The sequence below is a fragment of the Ovis aries genome, chromosome 13 (assembly GCF_016772045.2).
Source record: "Ovis aries strain OAR_USU_Benz2616 breed Rambouillet chromosome 13, ARS-UI_Ramb_v3.0, whole genome shotgun sequence".
NCBI lineage: Eukaryota > Metazoa > Chordata > Mammalia > Artiodactyla > Bovidae > Ovis > Ovis aries.
In genome coordinates this window covers 54,218,279-54,231,601 of record NC_056066.1, presented here as the reverse complement: position 1 = coordinate 54,231,601, position 13,323 = coordinate 54,218,279, and the positions used below count along the sequence as shown (strand labels likewise).

Below are 13,323 nucleotides of genomic sequence, written 5' to 3'. Positions count from 1 at the left end.
GGCAGCCCCTCCCGGGCGCGGCCCCGCCCCGGCCCCGCGGCCCCGCCCCGCGGCCCGGCCAGGCCAACCGCCCGCCCCGCCCCGCCCCTGCTACGGCTCCACCTCCCGGGCTGCGCGCGCAGGTAGAGGGCGCGAAGGGGGCGGGGTGGAGCCGCCGGGGTCCGCGCGTCCGCGAGTCGAGACCACTGTAGTCCAGTGTCGCGGGAGCAGACTACTCGGGGAGTTGCCGGCTATCGGGGCGCAGGTCCCTCTCCAAGCAACGCACCTCCTCGAGTTCACGGATCCACGGGGTGCTGTGCGGGTAGCCCCTTCTCGGGACACGAGGGTTCCGTGCGACCGAACAGCAAACAGGTGAGACAGCAGCCCAAAGTACAGATGTGACGAGGCAGTCTGTGCCTAGGTGAAAACTCAGTCAGGTAGATAAATACACGCGGAGCCCGGTTTCGTCCTAGAACAGGCAGCACTCCTGTAATCAATACACGCCGCAAATACTGGCCAGTGGTAAGTGTGGTGCACATGCCACATAGGTTCATCCTTTTAAAGTGTGTCCTTCGGGGGCAGTGTATTCACATCCCATCACCACAGTCAGGTTCAGAACATTTTCACCCCAAAGAACCCCATACCCATTAGCACTCCCTACCCACTAACCTCCTTTCTGTCCTTGTGGGTTTGCTAACCCTGGGGCTGTCCTCTAAGGTGTAGGTACTGTGTCCACCTCTCAGCCATGCCGCCACCTCACCCAGCCTGTGCCTGAAGGCAGTTTTCTTCCACCAGGCTGTCAATGTTGTGCTCATTCCATCAGAGCTCAGATGGCTCTCTTTGGAGTGCCATTCATTTCTTCTGTAGTATCTCTTCTTCCGACAATATAAGATGGTCCTATGCATTTGCTTTGATAGTTTGCCTTTTTTTTCCCCCACTTAGTATGTCCCCAGTAGGGAAATGATGAACCACTTGCTCAATAAAAGATATCAGGACATCTGATTAATCATATAGAGAAAAAAATTAAGAGTGCTTTCCCCCACACCAGCGTAATAATTAGTTTCAGATCATTGAAATACATAATTATATAACCAATAAGTATACAGGATGATATCAATAAAATATTTGAGACTATTCTAAGCATGACACCAACACAGACCATAATGTGTACAGACTTGCCCTGGCGATCTTGTTTAAAAGCAGATTCTAATTCAGCAGGCCTGGGTAGGTCCCAGAATGCCCCCTTTCTGGGGAGCCCCCAGCTGATGTGTGTGCTTCTGATCAGTGGACCCCACTCTGAGTAGCAGAATCACAGAGTATGCGGAAATTTACAGTGTTTAAAAGAGAAAATAAAGATTATATTCAACTTGGCTTTTCATTTACCAGAAATAAAGATCACTGGCACCTACAGTGTTTTTTGTGTTTCTTGATTTGCATGGATTCCTTGCAAATAGCAGTTTCTGAGCCTTCTTTTATTTAGATATGAAACATGAGAATAATCTGGCTTTAGTGAAGCTTATTTTATAAATCAAATGTGAAGAAAATATCAAACATGCTTTCTTCAGACTCTAAATGTGGCTCCCAACAGTTCTGGTCTAGCCCCTCCGGGGCATCCCTCCTTAGCTAAGGAGTCAGGCAGGAGCCTGGGGAAGCAGGTCAAGGTAGGACAAAGCCCACCCTCAACACTTGGCTCCCTTGAGCCAAAAGTAGGCCCCTGTCCCAAACATGCCAAAAAAAAAAAGTAAACAGCATCGTGGAGCGGTGCAAAAGGCTGCCTTTTGAGGCCAGGAGAGGCCGCCCTGTGGCCAGGCTGTCCTATAGGGGAGACCTGCGCGGCCAGCTGGGCCACGTTCCTAGCAGCCCCTCTCCTGTGTGTTCATGGTCAGGGGGTCAAGCAGAGACAGTTCTGCACGAGATCTGGAGGCTGGAAGAGGAGCTACAGCCTCACAGATTTTTCTACTCAGAGGGGCCACACGTGTGGCGATCCCTCTTGGGGACAGCAGCTCCACCCGCTGTTCCACCTCCTAGGGGCCCACGCAGCCTCTCTCGAGCCCAGTGTGCCTCTGAGGCTTACAACACAGTGCCCAGCTTCTCAGGACGGAGCATCAAGGCTGGGTGTGCAGAAAAATGTAGGAGAGGGGCCAGTCCTTCCTCAGGGAACCTGACCTGTCCTCACTCGTTCTCCACACCCTTCCCTCGGCCAGTCATCTATCCAGCTCCCACAGCTAAGCTAAGCCTGCAGACCAAGCCCAGATGTGTCGCCCTGTCCCTGTCTTGTCTGTCTTTCCCTCTCTCCCTCCCTGTCTCCCCCTGACCCAGATAACGAAGCGACAGTGAAACCCACAGCTCCAAGTCTGCATGTTGTGTGCTGTGCGTCTTGTTGCTGTGACTTGTGGGTTTCATTCACTCCTTGAGGAGTAAGATGATCGGAGAAATCTTTGTTAGAGACGTGATTTTAATCAGCTGCTTAGGAGAATTTGCAGAGTCTGACAGGACTGAGCAACTAGCACAGCACAGAGCCCTGAGTAATATTTGTTGTCACATGACCTGGGCCTGTGATGTGTGTTCCTTGAAGCAACTTGGGAGAAATTGATTATTTTTGTGACCAATTACTAAATATTTGCAAAAATTAATTGTTAAGTATTTAATTTTGTGTTTAAGTGTTTGATACTATCTTTAAATATTTCTAAAAATACTGTTTAATAGATTGATAGGAGTAAGAAATAGGACACGGAACAAAATACAAATTGCCCTCTGCTTTCTCAAAAGTTCCTCATCTGTTAAAGTATCAATAAATTACATACACAGGAAAGACAAACCAAAGGAAAATTTAAAGCCACTAACTTGGACTTCGAAGGAAATGAAAAGTGTCAGCCTGCCAGGTCAAGAGACCAACAGTTCCATGACAATGGGCAGGTAGCCTGCAGGAGTCAGACCAGCAGAGGCAGGGAGAGGGCTGAGGCTATAGTTAAAAAGTAAAGTGAAGTCACTCAGTCGTGTCTGACTCTGTGACCCCATGGACTGTAGCCTACCAGGTTCCTCTGTCCATGGGATTTTCCAGGCAAGAGCACTGGAGTGGGTTGCCATTTCCTTCTCCAGGGGATCTTCCCAACCCAGGGATTGAACTCAGGTCTCTTGCATTGCAGGCAGATGCTTTACTGTCTGAGCCACCAGCGAAGTCAAGAGGGAAGCCACCAGGGAGGCTATAGTTAAAAACTGCCAAATCACAACACATTAAAAGCAGCCTGAGGTGGACCCGCGCTGGAGAGAATTGGCCCTGGATGTCCAGGGCTCGGTGGAGAGATTTCAGAACGGTCTGGAAAAGGTTCAGTGGAGCAGGATGCCAGAGCCGTGGCCATGCTGGGGTGTCCTGACCCGGTTGACCACGTGGTGAAGAGAAGGAAGCCGCAAAGGGACCCAAGCCTTCTCTCCCTCGCTCCCACCCCCTCCTCCTTCCCACTCTGTGTTCTTTAAACAAAAGGAAAGTGTTCCTTTACTACTTACATGATGACAGATGTCTATGGGTAGCCAGTCCATCATCACAGATGAAAGGATGCACGTGGTCCAGGGGAGAGGTATGATCTCGGCTGAGCTGCCTTTCAGGCTTGCGCTGCTTTCTTTTTGTGCCTGACATGCAATGTGTGTGTGTGTGTGTGTCCATGTGCATGTGTGTACAGGCAGGAGCTGGGTCTCACCCAGCAGTTGCCGGCCCAGCACAGTCTCCCTGTGCGTCTGGGTGTCACTCACAGTCAAGGTCATGAGAGCAAACAGCCTCCAGAGCTGCCATGGGACAGGACCCCTTGTCCCCTGAATGCCTCCGCCCTGCTGTCATGCCCACCACCCTGCCCTGTCTGCCTCCTGTCCCCTCTGGCGTGTCCTGAGCAGAGTCCTGCTGCTGATGGCCTTGGCCTGGGGCCACTCTCACTGGACACACGTGGCTCCCCCTGGCAGTTGGGCCTCAATCCACCCTTACGTTGGATAAAGGGCACCTGGGTGGTTTTCTGGTTTGGGCGATCATGAATATGTATCACTAAAAATATTCAGGTTCTCGCACCCTTGGGGTGACATTGCCCCCCTGGGAGCACATGCTTTGGGGTGAATGTAGAGGGGCATGGCTGGTTTGCATGGACTTCAGTGACAAGTCACTGATTGGAAACTGGCAGTTCTTCTCTGGGGGTGCTGCCTTCCCTCTACACTGTCCTGCATCCTCGCCAGCACTTGCCACTATCAGCTTTCTGGCTCACGCTGTGTAACTTTCCTGGGGCGGTGTCCATGGCAGCTGAATTCCTCTTCTTTTTACTGATACCCTGATTGCTCTGTTGCAGCCAGGGGTGGCCCACCTAGCCAATGAGATCAAACCAGACATTTTAAAGAGGTGACGCTGGCTTCCTCCTACAATAGTGAAGGGATGATGTGATGGTTCCAAAGGCAGCCTTCTTGCAAACAGGAGGACAAGAGTCATGAGCAGTGGATGGCAGCGTGGGGGACCCTCAGTGACATCATAAGACAGTCAACCTGCCGGGGCTACCTGTCCCCCACCTTCATGTGTTGCTCAAAGATGCAAAAATCTCTGTACCTCCTTGGTGATCCCTGCCTGAACACCAGCAACACGGGTACAGGAAAAGGAGGCCAGAAACACTGCAAGGGAACACGTACCTCTGGACGGCGGCACCTGGGGAATCTTGGTTGCCCTGGGACACCTCTCATTGCTCCCATTTCGTGAACATGTGGGACCCCACATATCTCCAGGGAGCACACATTCTCTGGGAAGGAGAAGCTTGAAGTCTTTTGAACAATGTGAAAAAATGAAAATGAGGCTTTCGATGAATACTTGATGTCTTTGGGAATCACCCAGGTTATAAGTGAAAAAAGATACAAGAATGTACGGAATCCCAATTGTGTAAAAGGAAAATGGAGGGAAAAAAGATTAAGGGAAAAGGCACACAGCCAATGACCTGTTGGGTAGGAAGGTGTGGGTGGTCTCAGTGGGTCTCCCCTTTCTTAAGTGTCTGATGGGAAGCAGGCTTCACAATCATTCAAAACCTGGAGCTCAAGCCTCACCTCGAGGGACCTGGGTTGCGGCTGGGGCTCGTACCCCAGGGCACCTGCTTCCCCCAGCCCTGCCCAGCGTCTGTCCTGCAGCACTTGGGCTCTTCTCTCTGGCAGGACTCACCAAGGTCAGGCTAGCACCATGGGTTCTCCACAGATGAGCAGCCTTCTTCCTGGGCCATTGTGGGTCAGCAGGCCTGATGCATTTCCAAGATGGCAGTGGTGGCAGTGGCCCCAAGCTGGGGTCCCTGCACTCACCCCTGGTTTCCCATGTGTTCAGCTGGTTAACTGATGGTCAGTTACTGACTCTTCAGCCCGCGGGGTGGAGTCTGTCTTGCCCAAGGGACGTTTTCTGGGTGTCTTGGCTCACGGCAGGATGATGGCTGCACAAGCTTTGTTAAGAAGCCAAATGCTGGTGCCAGGGTCACCAGGTTGAAGCCAGTCATGCAGCTCAAGTTCAAGGGCAGCTTCATCCTCTCCTCCCAGTGGAGGCTGTTCTGACCTGAAAGCACTGCATGGGCCGCCCCCCGCCCACTCCATCACCCCTGGCCATTTACTCCACCCTGCACGGCACCTGGCCCACCTGCTCTGCCTCACCACATGCTCCCTACCAATCTGCCAGCCAGCCCGATGCACCTTTAAGCCCCGAGTCAGCAACTGGGACCCTGGGTGCCTACCAATCCTGCAAGGGACCTGTGTCGACTGCCTGTCCCCAGACCCCACGTCCCTGTCATCCCTGATTGTGCTTCTTTCTCTTTGTGGCCTCGGACTTCCTGCTGGATGTGGGGACCCGCATTGGAACTGTCCCCTAAAGGGGGTGCATCTGGGAGGGGTCTTCAGGCCAAGGGCAACCCCTGCCCACAACACGCTCACCCACAGGAAGTAGGGAGCCAAGATGTCCTGTCCAGACCCGACTTTCCAATGCAATGCCACACAAGACAGAAAAACTTTCTGTAGATGTTTATTCTACTTCATGTAACAAAGCTATGAAGTTCCATGTTTAAATGTACAGTGATATAATACTTTGCAATATAAAATACAATTTACAGAAATTTCTATCAAGTAAACCTAAAGAAACACACTTGATTTTTTACATTTGGTTGTATTTAAATTAGAAAATTTTTGTTTTACATGTAAAAAAAAAACCTTCACATCACATTAGATGTTGGAACTCGTCACCACTTTAATGTAACTTAACCTACTGATAGGGTCTGTAACACCCACAAATCACCCAAACTGCTAAGTTCTCAACGTTCTCGCAGCTTAAACGTTTGTGCTAGAAAGGGAAGAATCTGTAGTGATGTACAATGGAATAGACTCCAAAGAACAAAGGAAATTCTCTAACTTTACATTTGCAAAATTAAGTTTATGAAAATATAAAAAAATTATCAAAGTATATTTATACAGTCAAATAAATTAGCAAGTTTTCCTCTACTTTCCACTTCAGAAATACTTGGAAACACACGACGAGAAGCAGCTTACTGTGCTTCATGGTGAAAAACATTCTAATTTGCAGTTTTTGAGCTAATTGCGCTATTTTCACCTCAGGCTTTATACAAATATTGTTCCATTTCAACGACAAATGCTGAGATTTATCACCTGACAAGGACAGCAGTGTGGAGCTAGTGCACTTTTCCTGGGACAAGAAAGAGCTGCTCAGGCGGTAAAGTCCAACCAAACTCTGTTCCTGATTATTCAAGTCAAAGAACGCCCCCCCACCCCACCCTCACCTTTTAAATTACACTTAATTGATTTATTTCCTTTCTTTAGACTGGTAAAATTTAAATCTTTTAAACTAAATGTTATTTAAAATTCAACAGTTTCTATTCAGATGTTGCTTTTAATCATGTTTTTTGGGAAAGAAAAAGTGTAAGGCAATACATAAAAACTGAGCAAAACTAAGAAATGTTTTGTTTCCTGGTTGAAATTTGTAATTCAAATTTCTTTGTGACGAGAGAAAGATGCATCTGTTAAGTTTGGCATTTTTCAACCATCCAGAGGTTAGCTGACAGCCATGCATAGAAACCCATGGCCACCAGGTCCGAACCCTGTGAAAACAGACTCTGGAAACAGACACACAGGTGAGATGTCAGGAAAGGTATGGCTCTAACAGCCACTAAACTCCCTCAGAATTTACAACAGTCAAGTTATTAGAAAAGATAACTTTATAATCTGAAAAAGCAATATGCTTTTGTAGGTACGTTCCCATTTCAGGACATTTAAATGGAAATGTTAAGAGTTCTTAGTTTTTTGTTTCTAAAAAAAGCATCAGAATTGTAAAGGTGTGAAATTTTGTAAGAAACCATTATACACAAAATTACAGTAACATTTCAAGTCCATAAAGTTCTATTTGCGCATGAGCCCCCAGTTCTTTGCAAGACCATCTGCTCAGCAGGGAATGCAGCTCCCGCAGGGCCCTAGGTCTGGGCAGTGGGGGCAGCAGCCCGAGGGGTCTCGGTCTTGGGGTCCCGGGGACGCTCCGGGCTCCGGCTGCGGTCCCTCCGGCGCTCCCGCTCACGGGCCTTGTCACGGTCGCGGTCCCTGCTGCGGGACCTCTCCCGGTCGCGCCTGCGGTCCCGGTCCCGGTTGCGGCTCCGCTCTCGGCCCCGGTCCCACTCACGTCCCTTGTCCCTGCCCCCGTTCCGCTCGCGGCTCCTGTCCCAGTCGCGGCCAGCATCCTTGTCACGGTGGCGGTCCCAGTCTCGGCCGCGGTCCCAGTCCCGCTCGCGGCTCCAGGTCCGGCCGCGCTCCCGCTCCCAGGGCTTCCCACGCTCCCTTTCGCGCCGCCGGTCATCCAGGGCCCGGCCTGAGCGGCTGTCAGGTGGCGGGGCCTCAGGCTCCTCTGGGGCCTTGTCGCGGGGCCGCCCCTCGAAGTTTGGGCCTCTGTACTCGTGGCCCCGGGCCCCCTCGCGGAAGTCGGCCTCTGGGCCCTGGGCCGGTGCGGCGGACGGTGCAGGAGGGTGGCTGGGCAGCTCCAGCAGTGGCCTGGGTGTTGGCTTGGGGCCGGGAGGAGCTGGGCCCTGGAAGTGGAAGCGAGGAGGCACCGGCTCACTCTTCTCTGGGAATGGGGCACCCCCCCGGGGCCCCCCAAAGGGCAGGGGTGCAGGTGCCCTCTGGCCGGAGAACCGGGGCGGTGAGTGGACCCGCTGCTCTTCAAACTGCTGAGGCTGCATCCCCCTGGGTCCAGGCACGAAGCCAGGCGCTTGGCCTCTGGGGCCCTCAAACTGCCCAGGGTGCGGCCCCCTTGGGCCCACGAAATGGCCGGGTGGGGGTCCTCGCTGACCTCCGAACTGAGAGGGAGGAGGGCCGCCTCGAGGTCCCTTAAACTGCGACAGCAGAGGCCTCCTCTGGCCCCCAAACTGGAACGGCGTGGCACCCCGGCCTCCTGGGAATGGGGCCTGCTCAGGTCCCTCGCACTGGGCAGGGCCACCCGAGGCCTCGCCGTACAGGGCGTCCGGGTACTCTCTCTTCTCCCCGTGTGCATCCTTGCGCTCTTCCAACGGAGGCGGCCCTGCTCCCCTGGGCCCGCCCAGGTGGGACGGGGCAGGGCCCCTGCCGTCCCCATAGGGAGGCGGCCCATGTGGCCCTGAGAACAGGGAAGGGATGGGGCCCTTCTGAGGCCCGAATCTGGCCGGCGGAGGCCCTCCTCTTGGCCCGTCGTTATTAGTGTTCTCTTCTGAAAACGGAGGGACTGGCCCCCGAGGAGCTGGGAAACTGGGGCCGTGAAGGCCCGACATCCCAAAAGCACGCGGCGTAGGCTCCCTCTGGCCCTGAAACTGGGGTGGAGGTCCCCCTTTCTGTGCCAAGGAGGGGAACACACCAGCCCCCTCTCCTGGCCTGGCCTGGGGCTCTCTGTCTCCTTCAGTGTCAGTGGCCAGGGCGTCACTTTTCTCGGCAAACTGAGCATTTCTCGGGTCATCGTACTGGGAGGAGCCCATCGGGTTCTCCTGAGGCGCATACATGGGCCCTGAGAAGCCAGGAGGAGGGAAGGCCTGGCCCTCACTCTGCGGAGCGTAGAGAGGCTGGAAGGAGGCTCCGGGCGGTGTGGGCAGTAGTACCTTCCGGGCAGGTCTGGCCACGGCATCCAGGCCGGCCATGCTCTCTGGCCCGAGGCTTTCTGAGGGCTCACGTGGGGGACCATCCTGTTTGGCCAGCGGTGGGGCCTCTTCACCCGGAGTCCATGGTGGAGGGGCCGACTCAGTTTCCTCCTGGGCCGGCAGCAGCCCCGGACCGGCAGAGGCCCCTCCGGGTACTTCCCTGGCTGGCGGGGCCCTCAGGGCAGCCTCGCTCTCATTGCTCTCCACAGCCAACCGCCGGGCCTGCCGGGGGTCCCGGCTCAGCCGTGCCTCGGCGCTTGGGCCGGGGGCCTGGCTGGTGGTGGGGCCCGGAGCCGGCTTGACCGCAGCCTGCGGTTCCTGTGAGAATAGCTCGGCTTTGGGCAGTGTGGCCTTTGGAGGCGGTGACATGAGTGCGTCCGACACGGAGAAGTGGGCCATGGAGGCCCCAACGGCGGCCCGCTGCTGCCTGAGCGCCTCTTCCTGCTCCTCCACCTGCCGCTTCTGCTCCTCGATCTGCTTGTTGAGCTCTTCAATCATCTTCTGCTGCTCCACCAAGGAGGGGGCAGAGAGGCCAGGCCCGCCACGTGTGTCTACACACATTCTGTTGGGCAGGTCATCGATGGTCACTTTGGCTTCCTCTAAGATCGTCTCATCCTCGGGGTCGTAGGCCACCTCCTCCCGCTCAGCTGCCTCAGGGGCCTCTTCCGCGTCCTGGTGCCTAGCCCGGTCACTGGGCGGAGTGTCCAGGGCTCTCTCAGGACCGTACTCTTCCTCAGGGTCATACGGCCTATCGTCCTCCTCCTCCTCCAGGGCTCTGTCTTTGGAGAGCTGACCGAACTGCTGGACGATGGGGTCCAGCAAGGGTGCTGCCGTCAGCCCCCCATCGGTCTTGGCTTTGGAGTCCTGGTGGGGGGCTGGGGCCGACTCCACAGGCTCTTTGGAGAGGGGGTCAAAGGACTTCTTCTTCCCAAAGAGAGTCTGCAGGATGTGTTCCAGGGGCGAGGCGGTCTTTGAAGTAGAAGAGACAGAGGAAGCAGCCACTGGAGCTGCTGCCGCCGTCCCGGACGGTGCTGTGGCTCCTGGTTTGAGGGTCGACAGTATTTTCAACACGGAAGACGAGCCTGGCGCCCCAGGTGCTTCTGGAGGAGGGGGTGGGGGTGGGGGAGAGCCTGGGGGCGTGGTGCTGACAGCCGTGTCCCCTGGGCAGAGCTGGTACTTGGGGGGCCTCTTCTCCGGTGGCAGGGCAGCAGGCACTTTGGGGTGGACAGGCTCCACCTCGTCCTGTGTCAGCAGGCGAGCCCGCTTCTCCTCCGTCTTGTCTAGCTCGCCAGCACCTGAGGGCCGTTTTGTTTTCTGACAGATTACTAACCCGAGGATTATGTTTGGACGCGGTGACTCGAGACCTAAAAAACAAGAGTTGTGAGAATGTGAGAATCGCAACCAGCCTTTGTCCTTGAGAGGTAAGCTTTACTATGGGCAGGGAGGGGGAGGAGATTCTGTGGCAAGATAAAATCAAGTGTTTGGAGAGGTACTGTGACAGACGCAGACTGCACCAGGACCGCACTGCACACTTGCCCGGCCTGATGCTCCACAACCCATGAATCAGGCCCCTGATTCACAGACACGTTCATCCCAGTGGCTGGAATTCTACAGGTGTCCGATTACACACAATGCTGAGACAGAAGCACCCACCCCAGACCTTTAACATATTGGGAATGAAGCCTGTATGGCCCACAATGTTTTCTAAAATACTGAGCTCTGTTCTTTCATTTGTCTCTTGCTACAAATCAGGAGAGTAGCACCCTCTTTCGACTCTAACTTATGAGCTGCAATATATAAATTATTTTATACTAATGTTAAAGATTCAATTAGGGACCAATTCTACAACTCAATTACAATGATCAATATAGCACACAGCATTCCATTAAGTTCATCACTCACTTGTGAAAAAAATTACAATTAACAGGAAAAATGATGCTGACCATAAGGGCTAAAATAAACATTCTTTCAGGTTTAATAAGAAACTCAATGACTAGTAACTTATCAAGAGCTACCTAATGCTCAGGACTTTGTCAACAGAGGACATGGGCCTCAAAGTGCACAGGTGTTCACATGGAAAACATGCTGAGAATTTCATAAAGAGCACAGTTCTTAACAATGACTATTTCTTCAATAAGGCCAAACTGTAGTACTCTATATCAGAAAAGCTACTGTTTCAGTAAGGCCCCCCCACCCCAACACTCATAATAAATCCAGAATACTGACAGGGGAACAGAAAAACCCAAGTCACAAATCAGTGATTTAGGAAGAAATGATAAACACAGGAGAAAAATTCTGTTTCCACAGCAGAAGATAGTTAAAATTAATCAAATTCTATAATTTCAATTTATGGATAAATCACCACTGTTTATAGATATTCACACTGCAGATTTCCTATTTATTCACTAAGAAGCAAATTGGGATTGCTTTTCCTGTCCTTTCTGTGATTTTAAGTTGCTCACAAATCAGTTGTCTCTGGACACCGTCACGTGGTTCCAAGCATTTCTGTCGCCCTTCCTAAATGCCAGCAGAGAGGTGCTGACGAGGAGGGCCAGGCCCGCCAGAGTGAGCTGGGCCAGGCCAGCATCCACACGGGTAACCTCCACACGAAGCGCCTCCAGCCCCTCCCCACATGGCTTCTGGGCCTCCTGTTCACAGGTTGATGTCCAGTGGCCGAGGGCCCATGAAGAACCGCACTAGTGAGAGGAGTGGCTTCCAGAATGTCTTCTGACTGACCTGACACAGCTGTGAATGGGGGGAGGAGCTGGACACAGTGGGTCACGCGTTCATGGGCACAGGAGGGCCAGGCCCACTGCACCCAGCATCATATCCAAATAGCTCTGCTCAGATGTCAGACGTAACCCATCAAGTTCACTTTCTAATCAAAATGAATTATTTTAACTTGGTATGCCTCTCACTATAACAGCCTTCTACTGAGTATTTATAGCTCACGAAAAGCCAGACTAGGGTAGTCAGTTGCTCAGCTGGCTCTCAAGGCCCTTCTGGGCTGACTGTCGCCAACTCGGCCCCAGAGCTGGCAGAACAGGTCCCCGTGCTGTGCACAAGCTGGAGCCTCGGCAGCCCCGTGAGCAGCAGATTCACGTGCTTGGCGATGGCAAGCAGGAGCCCTGGCCAGGGCCATCCTTTCAGGGCAGGGCCCACGACGGTTTTCACTGGAGACAGGCTGTGCCACCTCTGAAGAGCTAGACCTCTGAAGGGCCAACACTAGGGCCTGCCTGGGGTGTGAACCAAGCTCGGGCAGAGTGGCCATGTGTGGACCGTAGTCACCACGTTAGCTCTGGGGTCAGCATTCTGTCCTCAGTCAGCACTGCTCCCACCATGGCTCTCACCAGCTCCAGATGCTTCCTAACCAACCAAAGTGTACCTCAGACTCAGCAAGACACTTCAGACTCTGCCTTTGTGGTCACAGCCATCACACATAAGGTTATGATGGAACTGCTTCACATTTACGTTTGTTCTGAAAACACTAAGCTCCCTGGCATCTCCTGAGCAGGACTATGGTTAAATGCTTTCTGCTCTCAGCTACCCCATCTGCACACGCCTCATCAAGCTCCGGAGTTGGAGGAGTGTTAGTTTTGAACCTCCCTACTAATCTTCTCCAGGATCTTACATCTAAACTGGGTCGTCTCACAATGCACGCCCCTATCTGGAAGCAGTCAGATCTCATCCGACTCACACGATCAGCTTATGGAGCATGAAGACCTGAAATGTCACCAGCACCTCGGAAAGGACTTGCTCACGGGAGGCCTACAACTCCCTGCACTACACGGGGCCTTGGCAGTGACCCTCATGGAGATGAGGACATGTCCACTGCACCCACTCTGCACTCTCACACGTGGGCGTCTGGCAAGGCCGCCACTGGGGCAGTGGTGAGACAGTTGTCCCCAAAGACGTCCACTGGGGCCAATGTGGCCATGACCACTGCTGAGTGTGAGCCCTGGAGGAGAGGCACCCTGAGAAGAGTGTGCAGAGACAGGGGCTCCAGAGAGGGCATGGGGCACCCCTAGCCCCAGCAGCAGTGACCAGCCAGGGTGCTGATGTACCCACCTCCCTTTGAGGGTGGTTGTGAAGCTTATGAGAAAGCAGATGAGAAGTAGGTGTGGGGGACAATGAACTACTGATTCCAGACAAGGGGTGTTGACCAGACTGAGCACCAAGATGTTGGTACCCCAACTCG

General features: G+C 53.4%; 1 protein-coding gene across 4 annotated transcripts in view; it reads right to left on the bottom strand.

Annotated features, from left to right (window-relative positions):
• Positions 1-5,973: 5,973 nt before the first annotated feature.
• The window catches only part of DIDO1 (death inducer-obliterator 1), a 48,919-nt gene continuing 41,569 nt past the window's right edge, over positions 5,974-13,323 (bottom strand). For all 4 annotated transcript variants that reach the window (XM_042229893.1, XM_027976965.2, XM_027976964.3 and 1 more), the window contains one exon: positions 5,974-10,489. In XM_042229893.1, coding sequence (XP_042085827.1) covers positions 7,446-10,489 — 3,044 coding nt within the window. In that variant the 3' untranslated portion in view covers positions 5,974-7,445. The remainder of the gene's footprint in view (positions 10,490-13,323) is intronic.